Consider the following 27,073-nt stretch of genomic DNA (forward strand, 5'->3'; position numbering starts at 1 on the left):
TCTGGCATGAAATAGCCACATATAGGTTTGATAAGTGAAACAAATTATTGCCATTTTTAACAAGTTAAAACGTACACTACAATTTATTCTCTGATGAAATCTCCATGGGTTTGGTAAAAGCAAGCAAGATATAAACAATTATTAAATAATAATTATTTAACTGCTTTTCATTTTAGTAAGCCAAATTTATCATCTGGCTAATAAGTCGGCTATTTTTAGTCAGACCAGTTGTTTAATTAAGTGAAATATTCAGTTTGCCTTTTGGGTTGAATTTGTTTTAGTGTTGTCTTCTTTTTTTTTTTTAGAGAGAGTCTCTGTCTCCTAGGCTGGAGTGCAGTATCATAATTATTGCTCACTGTAACCTCAAACTCCTGGGCTCAAGCAATCCTCCTGCTTCAGCCTCTTGAGCAGCTGGGAATACAGGTGTATACCACCATGCCCAATCTTCCCACCTCAGCTTCCCTCTTTTTTTTTTCCTGAACTTTCTGAGAGTAAGTTGCAGACATAATGCCTATTTACCCCAAAATGAACATTTTAAAAATTATGACAGCCCATTTGGGTCTAGATCTTCTGGAGAAATACTTTAGAGTATATTTCTTCAAGATCCTTCAATGTGTATTTCCTAAATATACAAGGACATTCTCTAACGTAACTGCAGTATAATGAGCAAAACCAGGGTATTAACATTGATGCAATGCTATCATTTAAATCTTTCCATTTGTCCTAATAATGTCTTTTATGGCAAAAGGAAAAAAAATTCCCTGTGGACCAGTATCCTATTGGGGATCACACATTGCATCTAGTCATCATGTCTCTTTAGTATCCTTATTCTAGAGCAGTCCTTCAGTCTTTCTTCGTCTTTCATGTCCATGATGTTTTGAAAAGTATAGGCAGGTTATTTTATAGAAGGTCGTGTGAGCATTTTTTGATTGATAGCTCATCTAGATTCAACGCTTCTAGAGAAAAGAAGAAGAAATCATGTATCTCCTCAAAAATTTGGAACTTTTTGTTTTTTTTTGGGGGGGGTGGATGGACTCTCACTGTATCGCCCAGGCTGGAATGCAGTGGCACCATCTCAGCTCACTGCAACCTCTGCCTCCCATGTTCGAGCGACTCTTGTGCCTCAGCCTCCCAAGTAGCTGGAATACAGGCATGCACCACCACACCCAGCTGATTTTTTTTTTTTTTTTTTTTTGTATTTTTAGTAGAGATGAGGTTTCACCATGTTAGTCAGGCTAGTCTCCAACTCCAGACCTCAAATGATCATAGCGCCTTAGCCTCCCAAAGTTCTGGGATTACAGCCATGAGTCACCATGCCCAGCCAAAAATTTGTGTCTTAAGAGCTTTATCTTGACTCCAGCAAGATGTTTTACCTAGGACTCAACAGGTTTTTGTTGTTGTTTTAGGGTATTTGTCAATGTGGGCACTATTGGCATTTTTGACAGGACAGTTCTTCACTATGCCAGACTGTCCTACACATTACAGAAGGTTTAGCATCTCTGGCTCCTGCCCACTAACTTCCAGTAGCATTCTCCAGTTGATGTGAACACGCAAAACACCCTCTTTTAAGAACTATTGTTATATAAAATTTAGAATCTTTAAATTAGGAGACCAGTCTTGCTTTTCATATAGTAGATAGTATAAGCAAAATTTCCAATTGTTTTCATTATCAGTAATTGGTAATTAAATGGCAAATAATAGAAGTTTTAGGTGAATTCTCTTCAGTTATTTAATTTGCTATATTTAATAATAAAGGGTTAAGTGGATCATATATGTTTTTATATAATCTGAAATGAGAATGCTATTAATTCTAATTAGAGTCAAGGATGCCACCTTAGATATCAGCTGAAATAAAATATCCCTGTAAGATTTATCTTAAAATTAGATATTTTACTAGTACAAATTTTAGGGGGAAATGAGTGTCCTTGCATTTAATTCTAATTTTAGTGATGTTAATTATTCTCTTTTTTTTGTTTTCTTTCAGAACTGGTCCCTAGGAAAGACCTTCTTGTAGAAAATGTGCCATATTGTGATGCACCAACTCAGAAGCAATGAGTTTTCTAGAATACAACAAGTCTTGGCACTTTTTAACTTTAAAATCTACAACTCTGGCAAAAGTCCTGGAAATGCAGACATTTTTCTCTGAACTGACATATTGAAAATGAATGAATTACGGAATAGCTTCATATTTAAATTTCATGTTAAAAGGTCATTACTGAGAACTAAAGAACATAATTAAGTATTTCTAAAGGAAATTAGATAAGAAAACATTTCATTTTCATTGAAAATCAAATTTCATAAAGCAAAATAAACGCTTAGGGAGATATATTCACTCTTTGACCTTGATGAGTATTTGGTCTTACCGTAGCTATTTGAGAATGTGGTGCTTTTACAAATTGGTGAGTTTTCCTGCCATGTGAAATGCAATTATTACATTTAAATTATTAGATTAAAATGATATTTAGTCCTAAAAAATATTAAATTAGTCAAAAAAATCACAGTGTGTGGCAGCTCTCTACAGAAAGTGGCCTTTGTTTTCTAAAGCACTGGGATTATTTCTGTAGCTAATATATAATTGTACAGTTTCTTTTTAGAGATAGAGAGTATCTCTGTGTTCTTATAAAGACTTTTTTTTATCAGTCTTCTGAAAATAGATGAATTCACCTAGGGTCACTATGGAATAAAGAAATCCTAATTTAAAGAGGAAATAGTGGCCTTTGATCAAACTAAGTAATATGGCCTTAGTAAAATTAGCTGTATTTAGACCAAGTTAGACTTTACTGTGAAATGTAGTAGGTGTCTACATTCTCTTCGTTTTCATTAATGAAACTTAAATGGCTTCTCTTCTTCCACATGTCCTGTCCTTGAGAAGATGGGCAGTATCACAAAAGGGCCTGGCAGTCTACCATCTAACACTAGGAACTGTAAAATCCTGTTTAATATTCTTGTTGTTTCTCTTTTATCTGTGTATCTTTGCCATTCTATTTTCTCAGTGAATAGCATGTTTTCTCCCATTCACTGATAAATTCTCTCATTTGATGATGATACAGGGTTTTTAATTTTTGCAAGATTCTCAATGCAAGCATTGTTATGTATCTAGAAGTTATACCTAGAGAAAAATGAAAGTTGTTTCAAATTTGAAATTTGCCCTTGTAAGAGAATGTTGAATGTCATCACACTATATAATCACTATATAAATGTGCTGACTTACAGTTATTTTAGTGTCTATATGACATATTTTGAGGAAAGTTGGCTGATGTTATTTAAATTTAATATATATTCTATATTTTAGTGTTATTGAATATTTTATCTATGAGCTTTTTTTCTTTAACCTGACTTCCGTGGTTCCATTTTTCATTCACATTAATTTAAATAACTCCAGATTGCTTTCTTATAGTCATTATTAGTAGCAAATGAGATTAATAATTCACATGGTTATTAAAGATAGTGGCTTAGAGATTTTAAGACTTATTGATATAGGGCTGGGCACGGTGGCTCACACCTGTAATCCCAGCACTTTGGGAGGCCGAGGCAGGCGGATCACAAGGTCAGGAGTTTGAGACCAGCCTGGCCAATATGGTGAAACCTTGTCTCTAATAAAAATACAAAAATTAGCCAGGTGTGGTGGCAGGCGCCTGTAGTTCCAGGTACTCAGGAGGCTGAGGCAGAAAAATCACTTGAACCCGGGAGGCAGAGGTTGCAGTGAACCGAGATTGTGCCACTGCACTCCAGCCTGGGGGACAGAGTGAGACTCTGTCTCAAAAAAAAAAAGGTATATTGATATAGGTAGGTAGATATGATATTGTACTTTCATGCCATAAGACTACACAATAAAGTTCCTGGCCGGGCACAGTGGCTCACGCCTGTAAATCCCAGCACTTTGGGAGGCTGAGGCAGGCGGATCACCTGAGGTCAGGAGTTCTAGACCAGCCTTACCAACATGGAGAAACCTGTCTCTACTAAAAAAAATACAAAATTAGCCAGGCGTGGTGGCACGTGCCTGTAATCCTAGCTACTTGGAAGACTGAGGCAGGAGAATCGCTTGACCCAGGAGACGGAGGTTGCGGTGAGCCGAGATCACGCCATTGCAATCCAGCCTGGGCAACAAGAGTGAAACTCCATCTCAAAAACAAATAAATAAAGTTCCTGTGAAGTATATAAACATGTCAACAACAGGCTTGACTGTCACAAAATTGTGAAAGATGTGGCACTCTATTCTTTATATAGCATATGCTAATTTATTTATTTTTTGAGATTGAGTTTTGCTGTGTCACCCAGGTTGGAGTTCAGTGGCGCGATCGTGGCCCACTAAAGCCTTGACCCCCAGGGCTCAGCAGTTCTCCCTAAGCCTCCCAAATAGCCGAGGCTAGAGGTATGCACCACCACACCTATTTTTTTTTTTATTTTTAGTAAGGACAAGGTCTCACTATGTTGGCCAGGCTGGTGTCAGATTCCTGAGCTCAGGTGATCCTCCCACCTTGGCCTCCCAAAGTGCTGGGATTACAGGTATAAGCCACCACACCTTGCCTATTCTTACATATTTATATTTCAAATGGATTTTAACTGGTTATTTAATAGTTTAATTAGATAAAGTAATTCATGGCAGGGTATGGTGGCTTATGCCTGTAAATCCCAGCACTTTGGCAGGCTGAGGCGGGTGGATTACCTAAAGTTGAGAGTTCGAGACCAGCTCGACCAACGTGGAGAAACCCCATCTCTACTAAAAATGCAAAATTAGCAGGATGTGGTGGCGCACACCTGTAATCCCAGCTAGTCAGGAGGCTGAGGCAGGAGAATTGCTTGAGCCAGGGAAGCGGAGGTTTCAGTGAGCCAAGATCATGCCACTGCATTCCAGCCTGAGAGAACAAGACTCCGTTTCAAAAAAAGAAAAAAATAAAACTTTTTTACACATGGGTATCTCACCATGTTGCCCAGGCTGGAGTGCAGTATCTATTCATAGGCACAATCATAGCACACTGCAGCCTAGAATTTCTGACCTCAAGCGATCTGCCTCAGGCTCCCAAGTAGCTAGGACTACAGGTGCATGCCACCATAACCAGCATTAATTAAATGTTTTTTATTTGGTTATTTTTTTTTTTAAGTTTTCTGTATTCACACAAGGGGTTGCCCAAATATAATTTTGCTTTGACTGTTGAGATCTAGTGAAAGTGGGGTATATGAATTCTAATTGCAAATATCTAGGCTCAGAGGCCCAGCAGGACTTTCTAAAACAATCTTTTAGCGGAAGTTAGAAATGGTATATAGCAGGAGAGTCGGATTTGAGAAGCATATGTAGATTCAAAGCTGAGGGAATATGGCAGGTAGTTTGTACAACATCTAATTCAGAACATTAAAATTAAGATTTTAGTCAAACTGTGTTTAAGTTGGTTCTTATTTTCCTGTAGATGCATCTCATAGCATCAGTACAATACCAAAAAAGCACACGAGAATAAGAATATGTGGAATTTCCATACCTATTGACAAAGCACATAATTTAACTCTAAATACAAAGCCATAGGTCAATAAAGAAATGAAGATTCCAGTTCTGAAGGCGAGTTTTCTGAAGCCAAAGTGGATACATGCAAAATTAATATAGTTTTACTGTATATCAGTTGTTACCAATCAGAAATGGAAACATCCTATTTATAATAGCAAACAAAACTGTAAAATAGACTTTTTAAAGTCTGGGAATAGACTTTTAAAATAAGCTATAACACTTAAAAAGGAGAGATATACTATGTTCCCAGATAGGACAATTGAAAATTCTGGAGATGACAGTTTTTCAAAAATATATTGAGGCCAGCTGCGGTGGCTTACGCCTGTAATCCTGGCACTTTGTGAGGCCAAAGCGGGCAGATCAGCTGAGGTTGGGAGTTCAAGACCAGACTGACCAACATGGAGAAACCCCGTCTCTACTAAAAATACAAAATTAGCCAGGTGTGGTGGTGCATGCCTGTAATCCCAGCTACTCGGGAGACTGAGGCACGAGAATCGCTTGAACCTGGGAGGCGGAGGTTGCAGTGAGCTGAGATCGCACCATTGCACTCCAGCCTGGGCAACAAGAGCGAAACTCCGTCTCAAAAAAAGAAAAAAAAATTCTCAAAATCCCAACATATTGACAAATACATCCACATAAAAATATAAAACTTCTGTATTCTGTGAAAGCTACTATAAATGAAGTTTAGAGAAAGTTATTTGCCACCTATGTCAGGATTAAAATAGTTAATTGATCCTATGAATCAATTAGCAAAACAACTCGATGGAAAGATGGGCAAATGATACAAATAAGAAATTCACAAAAGAAGAAATACTAAGTCTCTAGTGATGAGGGAAATGTAAATTAAAATAAAACATGTTTGTTCATCAAGTTGTCACAAGTTAAAGAAACATATCCAATATTTGTAAAGGTTGTAAGACTGTAAGAAAATAGGCACTGCCATATCATTTTTAAAGGAATATAAATTATATGGCCTTTTCTTTCTTTGGGTTTTTTTTTTTTTTTTTTTTTTTAAGAGACAAGGTCTCTCCATGTTGTCTAGGCTGGACTCGAACTTCTGGACTCAAGCAATCTTCCCAACATCATTAATAGCTGAGAGTAGAGACTCGAGCCACCACACCTGACTATGGGGCCTTTTTGAAAGGAAAATTGACATCATCAAAATTTTAAATATATTCAGTCTATTTCTCAAAAACTCACAAGAATACTAATAAATGTGTATTCAGATATATGTACAGAAATTGCTGTAGCATTGTAATTTTAAACAATTTAAAACAGATAAGTTTCCAAAGTTAGGGTATGATGAAAGAAAAGATGGCTTATTTATACTCTGGAATATTTTCCAAGAGTTGAAAAGGATGAGGATGCACACACACACACACACACACACACACACACACACACACACACACACACACACACACAGATTGGGTATCCCTAATCCAGAAATTCAAATGCTCCAAAGTCCAAAACTTTCTGACCTACCAACATGACTGATGCTCAAAGGAAATGGCCACTAGAAGATTTCAGATTTTTAGATTTGGAATGCTCAACCTGTAAATATATAATGCAAGTAAGCCAAAATACAAAAAAAAAGAAAAAAGAAAAAAAATGAAATCCGAAACACTTCTGATCCCAAGTATTTCAGAAAAGGGATATTCATCGTGTGTGTGTGTGTGTGTAAGCAGGTGTTGCTAGGAATTCACTTATATACAAGAAAACTATTTTTGTATACGTACTTGCATATGTATGTACGTATGGGTAGAAATGATACATGATAAATGTTAGTAGTTAATCGAGGAGGAAAAGAGATTTAGGGAAGGAAGCAGTAAATGAGAACTTTTATTCTATTAACTCCTGCACGTTTAAATATTGTTTACAGTGAGTATATCAACATGTAAGTGTTAAAAGACAATAAGCTACTAGTGATTTTTAATATAAAATTATTATAAAATATTTTAAATGTTAGCAAATAATATAGCACACTCATGAACCTAATTCCCACGTTTGACAGTTGTTACATTTTGCCATATTTGTTTAAAGGTCCAAGTCATAAAATCTTGTAAAGCTAAACCCCACCCTTCTTTTTCTCCTCTCTCTCCAGGGATAATTACTGTTTTATAGTTTGTGGATATCATTCCCATACTTGTGTTTATACTTTTACCAAGTGTGTATATATTCAAAAAACTGTTTTGTGATTTTAAAATGTAAATGAATGGTGCTATGCTCCATGTATTCTGCAGCTTTTCATCATACATTAGGTTTTGGCGATTTCGCCATAATTTGGCTTGAATTTAGGTATTTTATGTTTTATTCTATTGTAAGAGTAAACAAGTTTGTTTATTCATGTCTCTGTTGATGAGTGATAGTATTGTCTCCAGTTTTTTTATGTTGCAAACCAATTTTCAAGAAACTCCAGCACATAGATTTTTATGCCCATGAAAAAGTTTACCTGGTTACACACCAAGAAGCAGAACTGTTGAGTCCTAGGGTACGTGCATATTCAGCTTTTCCGGAAGTTTTTAAATTGCTCTTTAAAATAGTTGTACCAGTTTACATTCCAATGGACAGTGTGTGAAAGTTCCCATTTCCCCACATCCTCACTGTTACGTATGATTTTTCTCATTGTCAAACTAATGGATATAAAATGGTATATTGTTTTAATTTGCATTTCTTTATTGCTGGGGAGGCAGATCGTCTTGTCATATGTTTATTGGCCATTATGGTTTTCCATTATGAATGTGAGTCTATATCTTTTGTCCTCTTTTCTCTATTGGGTTGTCTGGCTTTTTCTGACCAATCGTTTATATATTCTGGATACTAATCCTTTGTTAATTCTCTTTTTCCAATATGTGGCTTGTCTTTTAGTTTATGATAAACTTGACTGGGCTAAGGGATGCCCATATAGGTGGTAAATATTAGTTCCGGGATGTCTGTGAGGGTGTTTCTAGAAGAGGTTAGCATTTCACTTGGTAGTCTCAGTAAAGAATGTCACTCTCACCAATGTGGGTGGGCATCATCCAATTTTTTGAAGTCCAGACTAGAATCAAACAGATGAGGAAGGGCAAATTTGCTCTCTCTGCTTGAACTAAGACATCTATCTAGTGATATCACTGCTCCTGGTTCTCAGGCTTTCAGGCTAAGACCAGGACTTCTACTGTCAGTTCCCAATTCTCAGGCCTTTGGACTCAAGCTAAATTACACCACCAGTTTTCCTGGTTCTTCAACTTGCACATGGAAGATTGTTAAACTTCTTAGCTTCTGTAACTGTGTGAGCCAGTAGCTGTAATGGATTTCCTCTATCAGTCAATACATAGGTATAAATACACATATATCCTATTGATTCTCTTTGTCTGGAGACATTGACTAATACTATGTTGGAAACAGAGTAGGTTTGTGAAGACAGAGGAGTTCTGGACATGTCTTGATTGAGATGCTTATTAGATATCGAAGTGGAGATGTTAAAAGGACATTGGATATAACATCTGGAGTTTAGTACGTGATCTGAGCTGGAGATATAAATTTGGGATTTATTAGTGTAGATAAAATACTTAAAATCATGACATTGGGTGATATCATCAACAAATCTATTATAGATAAGAAGAAAGGTCAAAAATTAGGTTCTGGTTGCTCTGATGTTGACAGGTTAAGGGAACAGGGAGCAACAAACACAAGAGACAGAAAAGGTAAGGTAAGGATGAATGAAAGATAGGATTAAAATGAGGAGAATGTTGAGCAAAAGTTGGCAAACTATAGCTCACAGAGGCCAAATCTGACTTGCTGCCCTTTATTTGTTTACGTATTGTCTATGGCTGTTTTCACACTGTAGTCAGTACAGGCAGAGTTGAGTAATTGCAAAAGAGATTATAAGGGCCTCAAAGTTTAGAGTTGCTGTCTGGTACTTTACAGAAAAAGTTTGCTAATCTCTGGTATACAGTCCTGGAAACCAAGTTTCATTGAAGAGGAAATGGTACCCTTTGCCAAATGCTACTGAGAGGCCAAGTAAGATTTAGATTAAAACTTGCCTGTTGGATTTAGCAACATGGAGGTAACTGATGAATTTGGCAAGACAGTTTCAGTGAAACTGTCTGGGAGAAACACTGTAGGCTCATGTTGATTCTCCCCCAAATTGATCTCTACATTGACTGTAATTGCAATTAAAATTCCAGTAAGATTTAAGGAACTAGTAAAACTGAAAAATGTATGAGGACTAATAAAGGTCCATAAATAGCTAAATCAGTCATAACAAAGATTAAAATTATCCAAAAAATTTTGGTCTCCATATCCAAAAAAACTTTGATCCATGCCTCATACCATATACAAAAATTAAAAATCAATATTTAGAACTAAATGTAGAACCTATGTGAACCGCCAAAATTTGAGACAGGTCTCAGTTAATTTGAAAAGTTTATTTTGCCAAGGTTGAGGATGCGTGCTCATGACAGCCTCAGGAAGTCCTGATGCTATGTGCCCAAGGTAGTCAGGACAAAACTTGGTTTTATACATTTTAGGGAGACATGAGATATCAATCGATGAGAGACAAAGGCAGCATTCTTTTGAGTTTCTGATTAGCCTTTCCAAAAGAGGCCATCAGATATGCATTTATCTCAGTGAGCAGAGGGATGGCTTTGAATAGGATGGGAGGCAGGTTTGCCCTAAGCAGTTCCCAGCTTGAATTTTCTTTCCGTTTAGCTTAGTGATTTTGGGGGCCCAAGATATTTTTCTTTCACACCTAAAACTACAAAACTACTTGAAGCAAACAAGAGAAAAATCTTTGTGACCTTTTTTAGGAAAAGATTTTTTAGATACAACACTAAAAGCATAATATATTTTTAAGAAACGAACTGAACTTCATAAAAATGTTTTGCTCTGTAAAAGTAACTATTAAGAGAATGAAAACACAAGCCACAGACTTGGAGAAAATATTTATAAATTGTATATCTGATAACTTTTACCCACAATATATAAAGAACTTTCAATAATGAGAAAACAACCCAATTTTAAAAATAGATAAATATTTGAACAGACACTTCCTCCGAAAAGATACTCAAGTGGAAAATAAGCATATGAAAAGTTGTTCAACATCATTAGTCACTGGACATTAAAAATTACAATGAAATACTACTACATACCTATTAGAATGGCCAATATTAGAATGGTTGACCATACCAAATATTGGCAAGTCTTATGCCTCAGCCTCTTTAGTAGCTGGGATTACAGGCATGTGTCACCACACTTGGCTAATTTTTGTATTTTTGGTAGAGATGGGTTTCACCATATTGTCCAGACTCATCTTAAACTCCTGACCTCAAGTGATCCGTCTGCCTCGGCCTCCTAGAGTGCTCAGATTATAGACATGAGCCACCACACCCGGCCTGGGATTTTCATAAGTTGATTATGGGAATGTAAAAGAGCAGAACAACTTTGGAAAACTGTTCACCTTCTTTCCTTTTTTTTTTTTTTTTTCCTGAGACAGAGTCTTGCTTTGTCACCCAGGCTGGAGTGCAGTGGTACAATCTCAGCTCACTGCAACCTCCACCTCCCAGGTTTAAGCAATTCTCCTGTCTCAGCCTCCTGAGTAGCTGGGATTACAGGCGCGTGCCACCACGCCTGGCTAATTTTTATTTTTATTTTTTGTTTTTTTAGTAGAGACAGAGTTTCACTATGTTGGCCAGGCTGGTCTCGAACTCCTGACCTCGTGAACTGCCCACCTTGGCCTCCTAAAGTGCTAGGATTACAGGCGTAAGTCACCGTGCCCATCTGCTCAGTTTCTTAAAAAGTTAAACACATACCTCACATATAATCCAAATTTTCTACTGCTAGTATTTACCTAAGAAAAATGAAAGAATTTTCTATACAAAGATTTATTTATATTAGCTTTATTTGAAATGGCCAGAAACTGGAAATAACCCAAATATCATCAACAGATGAAGGGCTGAATTGCAATATATCCATACAAATGCAAACAATGGAATACTTCTGAGGAATAAAAAGAAACAGCAATAGCTATATGTCACCTCATGGATGAATCTCAAGATATTTATCCTGAGTGAAAGAAACCAGACCAAAAAAAAAAAGGTGTATATTATATGACTCCCATGTATATGAAATTTTAGAAACTACAAACTAATTCATAGTGTTACTGGCAGGTGCCCCAGATTCTTGCAATCCCCCAGTATAGAAATCAAGAGAGATCACCAAACATAGCAGCAAAGGAAACTTTATTCAACTTGTGCACAAGAAGCCAGCACCATGAAAGCAAAAGGAATGGGCCGCTCCTTGAGGGTAGTGTGTGGATTAGTTTTAATGAGTCTCTCTATAGGGAAGGGTTGGGTCAGCGCATGTATGGGAGGGTTTTTTCTAGCACTTGCACAGTGGCTCCACATGCTTCTTCATACATCCGATGTAGCATTAGTATTTTAAATCTTCATGGTCTGGGTGTGATTGTTAGCATTAAAATGAGGAAGGGGTAGCTGTAAGTTGGAGATGAAGTCTAGCTGCACATGCAGAGCCCTGGGGAGGTCCCTAGCTCCCTGAAGGACAAAGTTGTTTTTAATAGTTTCTTAGGCGTTTTGTTACTAATTGGCTGAGAGGTAAGCTAGCACTTAAGCAAGGGGCTTTTGTTCTTTTCCTCCAGACCACATTAAAACGGAACCAACCAGTCTGCCTGTCTCAATAGTGACAGAAAGCAGATCAGTGGTTTCCAAGAGATGAGGGCAGAGGGACAGGTGGGCAAGAGGGATTAAGCATGGGCATTAGGTAATTTGGGGAGGATGATATAGTTTGGATATTTGCTACCCTCAAATCTCATGTTGAAATGTAATCCCATTGTTGGAGGTGGGGACTGGTAGGAGGTATTTGGATCATAGGCATGGATCCCTCATGCATGGCTTAGCACCATCACCTTGGTGATGAGTGTGTTCTCTCTCGGGCAGCTCATGAGAGACCTGGTTGTTTAAAACAGCTTGGCACGTCTCCCTATCTCTGTTGCTCCTACTCTTGCCCTGTGATAAGCCGGCTCCCTCTTCATCTTCTTTCATGACGCCTCATCAGAAGTGGAGCAGATGCTGGTGTCATGCTTGTACAGCCTGCAGAATGGTGAGCCAATTAAACCTCTTGTCTTTAGGAATTGCCCAGCCCCAGGTATTCCCTTATAGCAACGCAAACAGACTGATACAGAGGTAATGGATGCAATTTATTTTAACATATTTGTGAATCTCCTTATATGTAGTTCCACCTTGCTTTTAACCACTTCCTTCATTAGTCATTAACTTTTCACTTTACACTAAATGCTTACTAAAATATAATTACATATTCAACATTTTCTTTGTTCACCACTGCTTCTTGAATCCTTCTTCCTTTTTGAATTCAATTTCCTCCTTCTTGAAGTACGTTCTTAATAGTTTTTTCAGTGAAACTGTCCCTAAAAATATTTATCTTCACCCTTAATCCTGAATAATAGTTTGGTATAGAATTCTAAATAGGCTTTATTTTCCTTTAACACTTCACAGATAATATTGCATTATCTTTTACCCTCTCATTTTACTGCTGAAAAGTCTATTATCTCTTTGCAAATCCTTTTGGCTAATCCACCCTTTCTTTATGATTGCTTGTAAGATTTTTGTCTTTCCTTTGGTATTCTAGGTAGAGGTTTTATTTTTATTTATCCCACTCAACACTTGGTCTATTTCCTCTTACTGAGGATTTATGTTGTGCATCAATTCTAGAAAATTTTCATCCATTTTCAAATACTACCTCACAAAAACTCTCTATTCTTTCTTTCTTTCTTTTTTCTTTTTTTTTTTTTTTTTTTTGAGATGGATTCTCACTCTGTTGCCCAGGCTGGAGTGCAGTGGCAGGATCTCAGCTCACTGCAACCTCTGCCTCCCAGTTCAAGTGGTTCTCCTGCCTCAGCCTCCCGAGTAGCTGGGACTACAGGTGTGCACCATCATGCCCAGCTAATTTGTGTATTTTTAGTAGAGATGAGGTTTTGCCATGTTGACCAGGCTGGTCTTGAATTCCTGATCTCAAGTGATCCGCCCTCCTCGGCCTCCCAAAGTGCTGGGATTATAGGTGTGAGCCACCACACCCCGCCATCTCTATTCTTTCCTACAAGAATTCTTGTCAGACATCTCTCATTGTGCTTCATTCTGGTTAATTTGCTTAATTTCACAAATTTGGTACCTGCTGTAATTCACTACTCTCCTTAGTTGTGTCTAATCAGCTGTTTATCCACACCATGTATTTCTTATTTAATTTTATTGAGTTTATTTTTTAATTGCTACATTATTAGAAATAAGTTGTTAGGAAAATTCATTGTTCCTTTTTCACAGTGATTTGTTTAATTTTGGTTCCTCATTTATTTCACCATTTAAATATTCTAATTTATACTTTCTTTCAGAATGTCCTAACCTATCGAGTACTGCATGGTCAATACTCCTCTTTGCTCACCACACATTCTTTCCTCATGTGTCTTGTCATTTTACATCTTGAATGGCAATTGTTAATTCTATGAAGATATGTTGAGTTGTGGATTGTGGAAACGTCCCTCCAAATAGATTTTGTGCATGCCTTTGCTAGGCACCCTGAGGGTATTTTGGAGACTTCCATACCATACAAATCATTTAAAATTAAATTGCCTGGTGCAGTGGTTCATGCCTGTAATCCCAGAAGGGGATTTTGGAGGACGAGGCAGGAGGATTGCTTGAGCCCAGGATTTCAAGATCAGCCTGGGCAACATTGCAAAACCCCATATCTACAAAAAATTTTAAAAATGAGCCAGGCTCGGTGGCACATGCCTGTAATCTCAGCTACTGGGGGGCTGAGGTGGGAGGATCACTTGAGCCCAGGGAGGTGGAGGCTGCAGTGAGCCATGATGGCACCACTGGACTTCATCCTAGGTGACAGAGTGAGACCCTATCTCAAAAAAATAAAAATAAAGTAAAATAAGTTTATTTAAATGCAATTAAATGTAATCTAAATCACCACATGTGTGGCAGTTTTTTTGTTTTGTTGTTTTGTTTTGTTTTTTGAGATGGAGTCTCACTCTGTCACCCAGGCTGGAGTGCAGTGGCGTGATCTTGGCTCACTGCAACCTCTGCCTCCTGGGTTCAAGCGATTCTCCTGTCTCAGCCTCCCAAGTAGCTGGGACTACAGAAGCCTGCCACCACGCCCAGCTAATCTTTGCATTTTTAGCAGAGATGGGTTTTTACCATATTGGTCAGGCTGGTCTTGAACTCCCGACCTCAGGTGATCCACCCGCCTCGGCCTCCCAAAGTGCTGGGATTACAGGCGTGAGCCACTGTACCCGCCATGGTGTGGCAATTTTTATCTCTCACCAGTGATTTTTTCCCCCTACCCAGAGTCCCTGGAACCTTGCTGTCCTTAGGCTTATGGGGAGAGTTTCTCATCTGCCTTTCATGGCACTTACAATCTTTTGAAGGGTCCTAGCTTTATGCCAAGCCAAAAACGTAGTTCTGCTCTCTGCTGCACTCACCACTTATGGATATGTGTAGCTGTTAGGGTTTATTTCTAAGTTCCCTAATTACCTCCAGGACTACATCAGTGTCAGTGTACAGTTATGCACTACTTTGCTTTTAGATCTCTTTTCTTTCTGGCATATGGGAGTTTACAAGAACTCCCTTCTTGTGAGTTCAGCCATGTAGTACGTGCCAGAATGCAAAGAAATAACAAACAATTAGTGGGGTCATGTTAAAAGGACACAGAGGTCAGATTGAAGGAAGACTTGCTGATCAAACATGGGACAATTTATCATCAAAAATAATAATGACCATGATAGACTAGCACACTGTATAAATAATAATAATAATCCGACTGGGTGCGGTGGCTCACGCCTGTAATCCCAGCACTTTGGGAGGCCGAGGCAGGCGGATCTCCTGAGGTAGGGGGCTCGAGACCAGCCTGACCAACATGGAGAAACCCCGTCTCTACTAAAAATACAAAATTAGCCGGGCGTGGTGGTACATGCCTGTAATCCCAGCTACTACTCGGGAGACTGAGGCAGGAGAATCGCTTGAACCCAGGAGGCAGAGGTTGCGGTGAGCCAAGATCACGTCACTGTACTCCAGCCTGGGCAACAGGAGCAAAACTCCATCTCAAATAATAATAATAATAATAATCTATTAGTTCATAAAGATACTCAAAGAAAGAGAGAAGGTAAAAGGGGGGGAAGCTCATTTTTGTTCTCCAACTTTTAACTTTACTCTAGCTTTGAAGTTTTTCAAAATAAAATGTTGGAGGAAATTAAAATTGAATCTCATACATAGTTTTGTTGTGGGTAGGGTTCTATTAACTTAGTCTACATGTTGCCAAACTCAGAATTCCAGATACCAATTCTTTTTTTCTTTTTCTTTTCTTTATTATTCTCATTATTATTATTATTATTATTTTGAGACAGGGCATTACCCTGTCACTCAGGGTGGAGTGCAGTGGCACAGTCATGGCTCACTGCAGCCTCAACCTCCTGAGCTCAAGTGATCCTCCTGCCTCAGCCTCCCAAGTAGCTGGGACTACAGGTACACACCACCACACCTGGCTAATTTTTTTTGTTTTAGTTTTATAGAGACAGGGTCTCACTATGTTGCCCAGTCTGGTCTTGAACTCCGGGCCTCAAGTGATTCTCCCACTTCAGCCTCCTAAAGTTCTGGGATTACAGGCGTGAACCACTGCACCCAGCCTGGATACTGATTCTTTTTGAAAAAAAACAAGTTTCTAAAATGTCTTTCTGGCAATTCATTGTTAATAGCTCTGGTCTCCTGAGGATAAGAAATCTTATTCAATGAAACGTGATTCGGGCCTTTAGGATTTTTTTCTTCTGCTATAATCTTTTCCCCAATTTCAACTGAATGCAATCTCTTCATTTATTCAACCAAGATTAACTGAATACTTGCCCAGGGTCAGTCTCAAAGACAGGTGCTAGTGATTCAAAGACAAGACAGTCTAGTGTGGAAGACCAACAAGGAAGTAGGCAATTCCCATGAAACTAGCGCTAATTAGCAATTAAATACAGTATTTTAAAAATATAAAAATAATGTATTAGAACGAGCTTTGTAAAATATAATAAAAACACAATGTGATGTATTTAAGAAATAACCTGGTATGAAATAATTCACACCTAACACCATTTTTAAAATGCAAATTGGAGGTGAGTGCGGTGACATGTGCCTGTAGTCCTAGCTACTCAGGAGGCCGATTACTTGAGCCCAGGGAGTTCAAGTCCACAGTGAGCTGTGATCACATCTGAGAATAGTCACTGCACTCCAGCCTGGGCAGCACAGTGAGACCATGTCTCCAGAAGAAAAAAAAATTAAAAATATATAAATTCGAAAGAGAAACACAGGATTTTGTTTGTGAGGGAGGAGTACTTTGAGGGATCTTAAGCTTCCTGCCACAAACTGCTCTATGTAGCTTTTTTCCTCTTATCTTTTACTGTGGCAATGGAACAGTAAAAAGTCTACTGTGTTTTAGACAGGATTCCCAGAGAAACAGACTGATGTAGAGATTTATAAACGGGAGCTTTAAATTAGGGAGTGCTCTCAGGAAGTGAGGGAAGCAAGATTGGAGGGAGTGGTTGAATTTCAATGCAGCTGCAGAGGGGGCCTGGAGCTGAAATAGCCTTCAGAATTGTTCTGAATTGAAGCAAAGGGACCAGGCTTTTGTTCCCTGGCATTGAGGACAGGCCTGCCCCAGGGAAGAGACATAACCTTGGTGAGACAATTCCCATCAGTGGGGCAACTCTTAGAAAGAGCCATAGCTGTCAGCTTCTGCAGCCAACACTCTCAGGAGCTAGGGAAATAAATGCCTGGTTCTGAAGGGGACATCTGGATGGTGCACAGAATTCACTACACCAAATAAGGCTTTTCCATAATTAGCTCAAATTGCTGAAGCAAGAGAAGCAAAACTGTAAAGCTGAGTGTGTCTCTTCTGGTCAGTAAGGACCTCAGAGACAGTCTGTTGCCTACTCAAACCAAAAGAAAAATGACAAATCCATTCAAAAAGAACTAATTCCAAACTGAGATTCAAGGTGAGTTCATTAAATAAATATCAGTCTAGCACCACCCAGAGAAAAGCCCACCAAAGAGGAAGAAGGAGAGACTGAGTTCTAGTCACAGCTGTGTCGCTGAAAATAGGGTGTCTGAGCAAAGCACTGATCATTCCTGGGCTTCTGTTTCTTTTCCTGTACAATGAGAAGTCTGGACTAGATGATGCATTAGTTAGAATTATTTTAGTTGAAAGTAACAGATACTCATTTTAGCTAGCCTTAAAAAGAAAGGAGAGAGAGAAAAGAATGGAGGAATTGGTTTAAAGAACAAATTTGTGTCTTGTAGACCTATGTGTTGGAGCTGGGCTTACAGAACCATCTGGAATGCTATGGGCAGTCTAGGGATGCCCTGCACCCCCTAACTCTGCTCTTTTGTCATTCTTCACTATTGCTGCAGTCCACCTTACTCTGTTTTTTAGTTTACATGATGAAAACAGCTACTGACAGTCGGTCCTGAGTTTTCAACTCCTCTACTCAGTAGAGCACCCACACTCAAGCTAAAATCTCTTTATCTGAATTCTCTGTTGTCTGAGAACAGAGTTCATCGGCCTTGAAAGAGAACAACCTCTCATTCAAAAACCTGTGTCTAGAAAAGGAACTCAGTGGAGAAGTTTCCAGAAAAGATTTAGAGGAATGTTTGGCAACGAAGATGTTCACTGTGTTATCTGTACAATCCTTTATTTTATGAAAGAATTAACTATTTAAGTAATAAGATTTAATTGCTTTCTCACTGCTCCTAAAGTGATGCTTTAAACTGTCTTTTAAAAATTATGATGGTTATTTAAAATATATAAATTGCTATTGGAAATGTGACAATAAATGAGGGAAGTTGAAGCAGAAAACTCTCAGCAAAATTCATTTATAAATTCACTTTTCTGTTCAGACCCGTAACAAAACCAATAGTGTTCAACTGGTAATAACACATCAAGCAGTACACAAAGAACATTTTCAGAGGAGGAAAATGCTCAGTGTTTACACAACTTTGTAGTTTTTCCTGACTCCTGATTGGTTTATGGCTTAGGCCAATTTCTGACATTCCCTTTAAATAAAAGTCATAGTCTAGGCCAAGCACAGTAGCTCACGCCTGTAATCCCAGCACTTTGGGAGGCCAAGGTGAGTGGATCACTTGAGCTCAGGAGTTTGAGACCAGCCTGGGCAATATAGAGAGACCCCGTCTGTACAAAACAAAATACAAAATATATTAGCCAGGCATGGTGGTGTGTGCCTGTAGTACCAGCTACTTGGGAGGCTGAGATGGAAGGATTGTCTGAACCCAGGAGGTCAAGGCTGCCATGAGCTGTGGTCACACCACTGAACTCTAGCCTGGACAACAGAATGAGAACCTGTCTCAAAAAAACAAAAACAAAACAAAAAACATTATAGTCTATAACCAAAAGTGTAGCTGTCAAAAGGGTTTGTGAAAAAATTGACAGAGGCCATTGACACAGGGTGAGATTACAGGGACACAGTCTGCTTTAATTTAGCTAGAGGACACAGCTCATCTACACACAGAGCAATGGACGTTGCAGTGTTTCCAATCCTGGGTGCAAACATCCCTAACCTTTAGGTCCCCACAAAGATGTCAAGCTGCCAATAAAATGATCTGGGTGTGGGGGATTGTCCAGTCAACTCCTTGAAGAAGTCTATTCCCTTCCATCCATAAAGAGAAGTTTATACCACATTAATCCTTCCAGACCATCCTGAAGACTCTCACCACATGCTACCTGAGGAAGGGTTCACTGGAGAAGTTGATACTGATTCACTCAGTCTTACCATAGATACTTAAAAAAGAGCTAAGGTAGTTTAGACTGGATGAATTAATATCAACTCTACTGAATAATCATCAGGCAGGATCAGGCCAGGGAGCTGCCTGAGATCTATTCTTGTACCAGATTTTCGCTGATGCAAGGAAATAGACAAATGCATAATTATTTGATAATTTTGGTGGCAGACTACAGCAGTCCTTTGACCAAATCTAGTCTTCCACCTGTTTTTGTAAATAAAGTTTGATTTGAATATAAGTATGCCCATTATTTTCATATTGTCTATGGCTACTTTCTTGCTACAGCAACACAGTTGAGTAGTTGTGACAGAGACTATATGGCCCACCAAGCCTAAATTATTTACTATCTAATTCTTTACATAAAAAGTCTGATGATTCCTGGTCTAGAAACAAAGAAATTAATTTTCCTATGCTATCTGTATTGGCAATTTAGAGCATTCCAAATTTGGCACATAATTATACATAATTCTGCTTTCAAAGGCTTATGTTTTCTGAAAGTGCCTCTCATATAGGCTTGTCTCAAAAGCATGATTTAGAAAAGATTTCTTTTCAACAAACAGTACTGAGTGAATAGGACATCAACATGGGGAAAAACTACTGGACAGTGTCTCACAAAAATCCATTTTGAATGGTATGTAGATCTAAACATGAAGGAGAAAACAATACAACTTTTAAAGGAAAATGTAGGAAAATATCTTCAGGACTTTGGGGTAGGCAAAGAGTTCCCATCTATGACTCAAAAAAGCATTAACTGTAAGGGAAAAAATTGATCAGTTGAGCTACATTAAACTTAATAACCTCTGTTTGCCAAAGACACCAATAACACAATGAATAGGCAAGCTCTAGAATGGAAAAAGATATTTGTGATACATATATCTGATTCGTATCCAGAATATATAAATACTTACAAAAACATACACTAGAAAACGAGGCTGGGCACAGTGGCTCACGCCTGTAATCCCAGCACTTTGAGAGGCTGAGGCGGGTGGATTGCTTAAGCTAAGGAGTTGGAGACCAGCCTGGGCAACATGACGAAACCCTGTCCCTACAAAAATTTCAAAAATTAGCCAAGGCAGGGTGGTGCATGCCTGTAGTCCCAGCTACTTGGGAGGCTGAGGCAGGAGGATCACTTGAGTCTGGGAGGCTGCAATGAGACATGAATCACGCCACTGCACTCCAGGCTGGGCGGGAGAAAGACCCTGTCTCAAAAAAAAAAAGAAGAAGAAGAAAAGAAAAAGAAAAATGAGCATAAGACTTGAATAGACACCTCACAGAAGCAGATCTCTAATTGGCCAATAAACCCATGAGAAGGTGTTCAATGATATTAATCATCATGAGAATGGAAAATAAAACTACAGTGCAGTATCACTACATGCCCCCCAAAATGACTAAAATAACAAATAATACCAAGGGTTAGCAAGAATATGGAGCACTTGGAATTTTCACATGCTGCTGATAGGAATGCAAATTGGTACAACTTTGGAACTATGCTTGGTAGTATATACTATAGCTGGACATATACATATCCCATGACTCAGCACTTGCACTCTGAGGTATGGAACGATGTCCACTGAAAGATATGCACAAAAATGTTCACGACATTACTATTTGTATTAGCCCAAATGAAACAACTCACATGACTAATACAGTAGAAAGAGTAAATGGTATATTCATACCATGAGATACTATACAGCAATGAGAATGAAAGTTTGAAAACAGGTAAAATTGAATATAATGTCAAATCAAGATAATGGTTATCCTTGTTGTGGGGGAGGAAATCACCTGATGGGGACAGGAGGGGGATCCCCTTCTGGGATGCTGACAATGTTCTGGTTTTTCATCTGGGTGCTGGTTAGATATAGATGTTCAGTTATGAAAATTTGTTGGTTGTGTGCTTATGATTTGCGTGATTTTGTATATTTGTTATACTTTAATTAAAATGTTTATATTTGTAAAAGGCTAAAGCCAATCTATGTCTTAGAAGTCAAGATAGTGGATAACTTTTGAAAAAAGACGGATAATGATTAAGAAAAAGAACAAGGAACTACTAGGATGCTAGCAATATTCTATATTTTGATCTAAGTGGAGGTTATGCAATTGTGAGAATTCATTGAGCTCATACACTTGTGATTTGTCTGCTTTTAATTGTTATAAGAAAATGTTGTACTAAAAATGTTATGCTATGAGAAAAATTTTTATTTTAAAATAAAATGTAATTTATGTTAGGTTGTTATAGCTTGTGATCTTGACATAGTGACTTCAACATATTACATAGTTGGGGAAAAAGCATTTTTGTTATTGATAATGGTGTAGACTACACAAGTAAGCGATAAGCCTACAATCCTGTAATATTTCAAGATTTAAAAATCATCAGTAACCATTTAAGTCTGGCACTGGGAAGTCACCTCATGGCAGCTCATATATAAGCCCACATTTGTTGCTTATTCTCAATGTATCTCAATATCCTTTCAGAAGAATAAAATTCTGACCCTTTAAACTCAAAATAAAGTCTGGCCATTTTTTCTAGGTACTGTAAGGCTTTAATACTTCCCTCCATGACAGTGAACAAGTAAGATTAACACAATTCAATGAGATGAGTCATTAACTCTTGTACTCAGAACTTGGGCTGCTATAACATCACTTTAAAAACATCATGTTGTGGCTTTGATACACAATGCAGAAAGAGGCAAGGCATGGTGGCTGACTCCTATAATCCTAACACTTTGGGAGGAAGAGGCAGCCAAATCGCTTGAGCTCAGGAGTTCAAGACCAGCCTGGGAAACATGACAAAACCCCATCTTTACTACAAATTTAACAATTAGCTGGGTGTGGTGGAACGTGCCTGTAGTCCTGGCTACTTAGGAGACTGAGGTGGGAGAATCACTTGAGCCTAGGGGGCAGAGGTTGCAGTGAGCCGTGATTGCACCACTGCACTCCAGCCTGGGCAACAGAGCAAGAAACTGTCTCAAACAAACAAAAAAAGTTGTGGGTTGCCACAGCAACTGTAATATGGAATAACATTTTGATTGCTTCTGCTTGTAATCACTCTAATTCCTCTATATTTCATGCCAGTATGTTTGATCAGGGATTACTGAGAAATATTGAATTTTTATACATGTAAGTTGTCAGCGCATAATGTTGTGGTCATATGCTTACATTTAATTATGCCATTGTTTTAAGAATAACCCTGTTTTAAAAATACTTTTGACCTTTATCTCAGAAATTTTTTTTTTTTTTTTTGAGACAGAGGCTCTGTCACGCAGGCTAGAGTGCAGTGGTGCAATCTCCACTCACTGCAACCTCCTCCTCACGGTTCAAGCAATTCTCCTGCCTCAGCCTCCTGAGTAACTGGGACTACAGGCATCCACCACCATGCCTGGCTAATTTTTTGTATTTTTAGTAGAGACAGTGTTTCACCGTATTAGCCAGGATGGTCTGGATCTCCTGACCTCGTGATCCGCCCACCTCAGCTTCCCAAAGTGCTAGGATTACAGGCGTGAGCCACTGGACCCGGCCAGAAAATATTTCTAAGCAAGCAGCAAATAACACTTATTTTCATCTGCAGCATCATAGTTAGCTAAGTGACTTTAGGGTACCTTGATACAATATTCCATTATAGATGTAGAAAACAAGCTAGAATGACAGAAGATAATACATTATTTGCGATCACAAAATAAATCAAGGCAGAACTGTTACTGGAATTGTACTCAGGATGAGCCATTCACCAGTTATTATTTTCCTGACACGTATGCAATGATGCTATGGCCTGATTACTAGAGCACAGTTCAGTAGAACGTGCATGTCTCTATGCACATTTGACCACATTTCCAAGTCCTACATACTCATCTGTGTGTCTGCCAAACTGAAATGTCTATAGGAGTACCTCCCAGAAACTTTTTTTTTTTTTTGAGACGGAGTTTCACTCTGCCGCCTAGGCTGAAGTGTGGTGGCGCAATCTCGGCTTACTGCAGCCTCCACCTCCTGGGTTCAAGCGATTCTCCTGCCTCAGCATCTCGAGTAGCTGGGACTACAGGTGCCCGCCACCACACCCGGCTAATATTTTGTATTATTAATAGAGATGGGGTTTCACCATGTTGACCAGGCTGGTCTCAAACTCCTGACCTCAGGTGACCCACCTGTCTTGGCCTCCCAGAGTGCTGAGATTACAGACGCCTAGCCTCACCAGAGACTTTAAATCAAGCTTGAGCAACCCACAGCCCACAGCCACATGGAGCACAGGATGACTTTGAATACCACCCAACACAAATTCGTAAACTTTCATAAAACATTATGAGTTTTTTTATTTTTTATTTTTATTTTATTTTATTTTTAGCTCATCATCTTTCATTAGTGTTAGTGTATTTTACATGTGGCCCAAGACAATTCTTATTCTTCCAATGTGGCCCAGGGAAGCCAAAAGGTTGGGCACCCCTGCTTTAAATGTTCTGCTCATCTATTCTGTCTTCCAGTCAAATCAATATTCATCAACACCTTCCTGTATGCAAAGCACAGCATTAGCTACTATACAAAATACCAAAAAAAGTGAGAAATGTGACCGCACTCTCAGAATTCACAATGTAATATTCTCTTGTGTGAGCACATTATTAGTGAAAAAAAACAAAAAACAAAATAAGTGGCTCTAGAATACCCATTTTTTTTTCCAAAAAGTTAAGCTTCTCACACTACTTCTATTTCAGGATGGAGAAACTTAATGCCTAACGGAGCATCTGACTTATTTGTTTCATTTTTTTCTCCTCAACAAACAGTTTCTAACGCTTACTTACAAAATTGAATTCTTCTTTCTCATTTTTTCACCTTCATTTACAGCAGTTTTTCCTCTCCCTTTTCCCACTTCCCATTAGCTCTTTTCCATAGGTGAATTCCATAAATTTAATATTTTATTAATTGTTAATTGTTGATAATGAGAAGAATATAGCAAGTTACCATTGATTCATATGTATACCTGAAGTCAGAAATCATTTCGATAATATATGAAGAATATTTAGTCAATATAATTTTAGCATGATTAAACAATTAGCAGTGTGAATAAGAAATCACTCCCAAACCTTTCAGACAGCTCTGACTCATCATTACATAATGCTCACATGGATGAGTGTTTGAGAAATTGTTTGAATTTATAAGAAAGAGTAGCTGAGTGTTTCTACTTTAATATGTCTGTGATGACAAGAAATTTTCACTCAATCAAATTTTACTAATTTGGGATGGAATCTCATAATACAAAGATGAAATGGATTTTTCGCAAGCACACAGGAAGTCAGTAAGGAGTTCTTGGCCATCCAAAAGTCTCTAAGTCCTGAGACAGATTTTTATATACTGGTTAAAAGCATAGGCTTTTGCTACAAGATGGCCTGGGCTGGTCCCCAGCTTCCTCTGTCCCTCAGTTTCCACATCTGTAAAGGCAGAATGAATAATAGTCCTACCTGAAATTAATTAATATATTTGAACTAGTTAGAACAGTACCTGGCACATTATAAGCACTGAACATGTTAGTTATTCTTTGCATTATTTGAGAATGACATTGAACCAAAGAAACTAAGACTTTGGTAAATGAAATTTTAAACAAACATAAAATGAATGGAGGTGGAGACTCACCCATGTTGCTGCACTTGCTTTTGTATTTCTACTGCATGTATGTTGTCAGCTGAGTACCCTGCAATCTTGTTTTGGCCTCATATGGCACACTAGCTGCTCCTTGTCCAGTTGTTTTATCTCGGCGTCTTCTTTAACAGTGAGATATGCATTGGTGTGGACACAGAAGAGGATGCGAGTGGGAGGCATGGCACCCTTCACTTCTCAATACCATTCCCAGTGATTCCCTCAGAAAGACAGAGACAATGACAATATCATTTTCTACCTTCATCCTGCCACTTACTCCAGCCTTTGCTTCTGACTCTGTCCCTGCTGCCAAGCTTTCAGCTTTGTCCTAGATTCAGGACTCCAGCCCTCTAACCCTGAAAAGTGTAATAAATGCTAACTGGCTTCTTAGCTAATGTAATTAAATCATTGGCACCCCATCCATTTTCTTAAAATAGTAGATTACTTTCTCTCCTACTTCCAAGCACTGTTTCTTAGCTAATTTGACTTGTCATCATCCTATCCATTTACTTAAAAATAGAAAATTGTTTTCTACCCTTTTTTCACTTCCTTTCCAATCCTATATGAACTCAAGTGATTATAAAACATAATTGTTTCTTTCTTTCCTCTAGTCCCACCAGAGATTTTAATCTAATATGGAGCATCTTCAGACCATCAGGAATGCCCCTTCTCTGGCTTTCCCCTAAAAATACCTGAAGCATGTTTTCGGTCATCTGGTCCTTGACCTTTGCTTTTGGGATAAGGCATGTTTCTGCAGGATGAGTACTGGGAGGATGTCTTAGGTGGGGACAACTGCCAACTTTGAAGCTGTCTTTTCACTGATTCAACAAACACTGTTGCATTCTTGTGATCAATATCACAACTCAGATCAAAAAATACAATTTTCTCCATAAATAAAAACTCTCCCCAAATTGCTTGTTACCATATATGAACTATTTCTGTTCTGTTTTAAAGCCCATTTATGTTTTGTTTATGTACTAGATCCTAATTCCTCTCACCCAGTAAAGGACATTGCTCCAATAGTTCCTGCTTCCTAGCCCAATTTTTCACCCTTCACTAAATCATTTCCATCAGCCTACTACAATGCCATTATTTGTAGCATCTGTAATAAAATGAACAAAAAACTCTTTTTTTTACTACTTCCCCCTCTATCTACTGCCCAATTTTTGATAGCTGAACTTCTTAATAGCCATCTGTAAATTCTGTCCTCAACTTTTCCCTTACACTGTCTTGAACTGACACCAATAAGGCTTTTGCCCAGATGACTCCACCAAAACTATTATCAACGCCACACCAAGTGTCCTCCATGTTGATCATTCCAATGGTCAATCCTTAGTCCTCATCTTATCTGACCAGCAGCATTTTATGACACTGATCATTCCCTCCTCCTTGTTGCACCCTCTACACTTGGCTGCCAGGATAGCACACCCTCTTGGTTTTCTTCTGTTTCTTCTCAGTATCTGGCTGATTTGGCCTTTACTGTCTAACCTCTCAGTGTTGGAATGCCCAGGCTCTGTCTTGAGCCTTTTTTTCTTCTCTCTCCACACTCACTTTCTTAAAAATCTCATCTGTTTCCTGGGCTGTAAATGCCACCTCTAATCTGACAACTCATAAATGTGTTTCTCCAACTCAAGCCTCTCTCTTGAACTCCTGACTCACATATCTAACTATCTAGTCAACATCTCCACTTGAATATCTACTGGATATCTCAAACTGAATAGATCTCATACAGAATTCCAGATCTTACTTTTCTAACCTACCTCATCTGCAGCTTTCATGGCAACTGCATCCTTTCATCTGCTCAGGTCGAAAGTCTTAGAGTTAGCTATGAATCCTCTCTCTCTCTCTCTCACACACACACACACACACATCTCACCTCCAGTCTGCCAGGAGTTCCTATTGGGTTCTCCCTTCAAATATATGCAGTATCTGACCACCCACCACTTCCATGGTTACTGCCCTGTTTTGAACCACCATCCTCTCTCACCTGGCCTAACCCAATAACTTCCTCCCTATCTCTCTTCCTCTAACTTAAACTCCATAGTGCATTCTCAAAACAGCAGCCAGCGAGCTTTATAAATGTAAGACAGCTGCTATCATTCGTCTGTTCAAAGTC

At 38.5% G+C, this 27,073-nt stretch overlaps 1 protein-coding gene and 1 long non-coding RNA gene across 4 annotated transcripts in view; one reads left to right on the forward strand and one right to left on the reverse strand.

Moving 5' to 3' along the window:
• LYRM7 (LYR motif containing 7) overlaps window positions 1–20,584 on the forward strand; it is a 49,698-nt gene extending 29,114 nt beyond the window's left edge. For all 3 annotated transcript variants that reach the window (XM_005557687.5, XM_073994151.1, XM_065546715.2), the window contains one exon: window positions 1,985–20,584. In XM_005557687.5, coding sequence (XP_005557744.1) covers window positions 1,985–2,055 — 71 coding nt within the window. In that variant the 3' untranslated portion in view covers window positions 2,056–20,584. The remainder of the gene's footprint in view (window positions 1–1,984) is intronic.
• LOC102140929 (uncharacterized) overlaps window positions 1–25,309 on the reverse strand; it is a 54,862-nt gene extending 29,553 nt beyond the window's left edge. Inside the window, exon 1 of the long non-coding RNA XR_012414049.1 lies at window positions 24,955–25,309. This is a non-coding gene — a long non-coding RNA (uncharacterized lncRNA). The remainder of the gene's footprint in view (window positions 1–24,954) is intronic.
• Between the last annotated feature and the right edge of the window lie 1,764 nt (window positions 25,310–27,073).

The sequence above is a fragment of the Macaca fascicularis genome, chromosome 6 (genome assembly GCF_037993035.2).
Source record: "Macaca fascicularis isolate 582-1 chromosome 6, T2T-MFA8v1.1".
Taxonomy (NCBI): domain Eukaryota; kingdom Metazoa; phylum Chordata; class Mammalia; order Primates; family Cercopithecidae; genus Macaca; species Macaca fascicularis.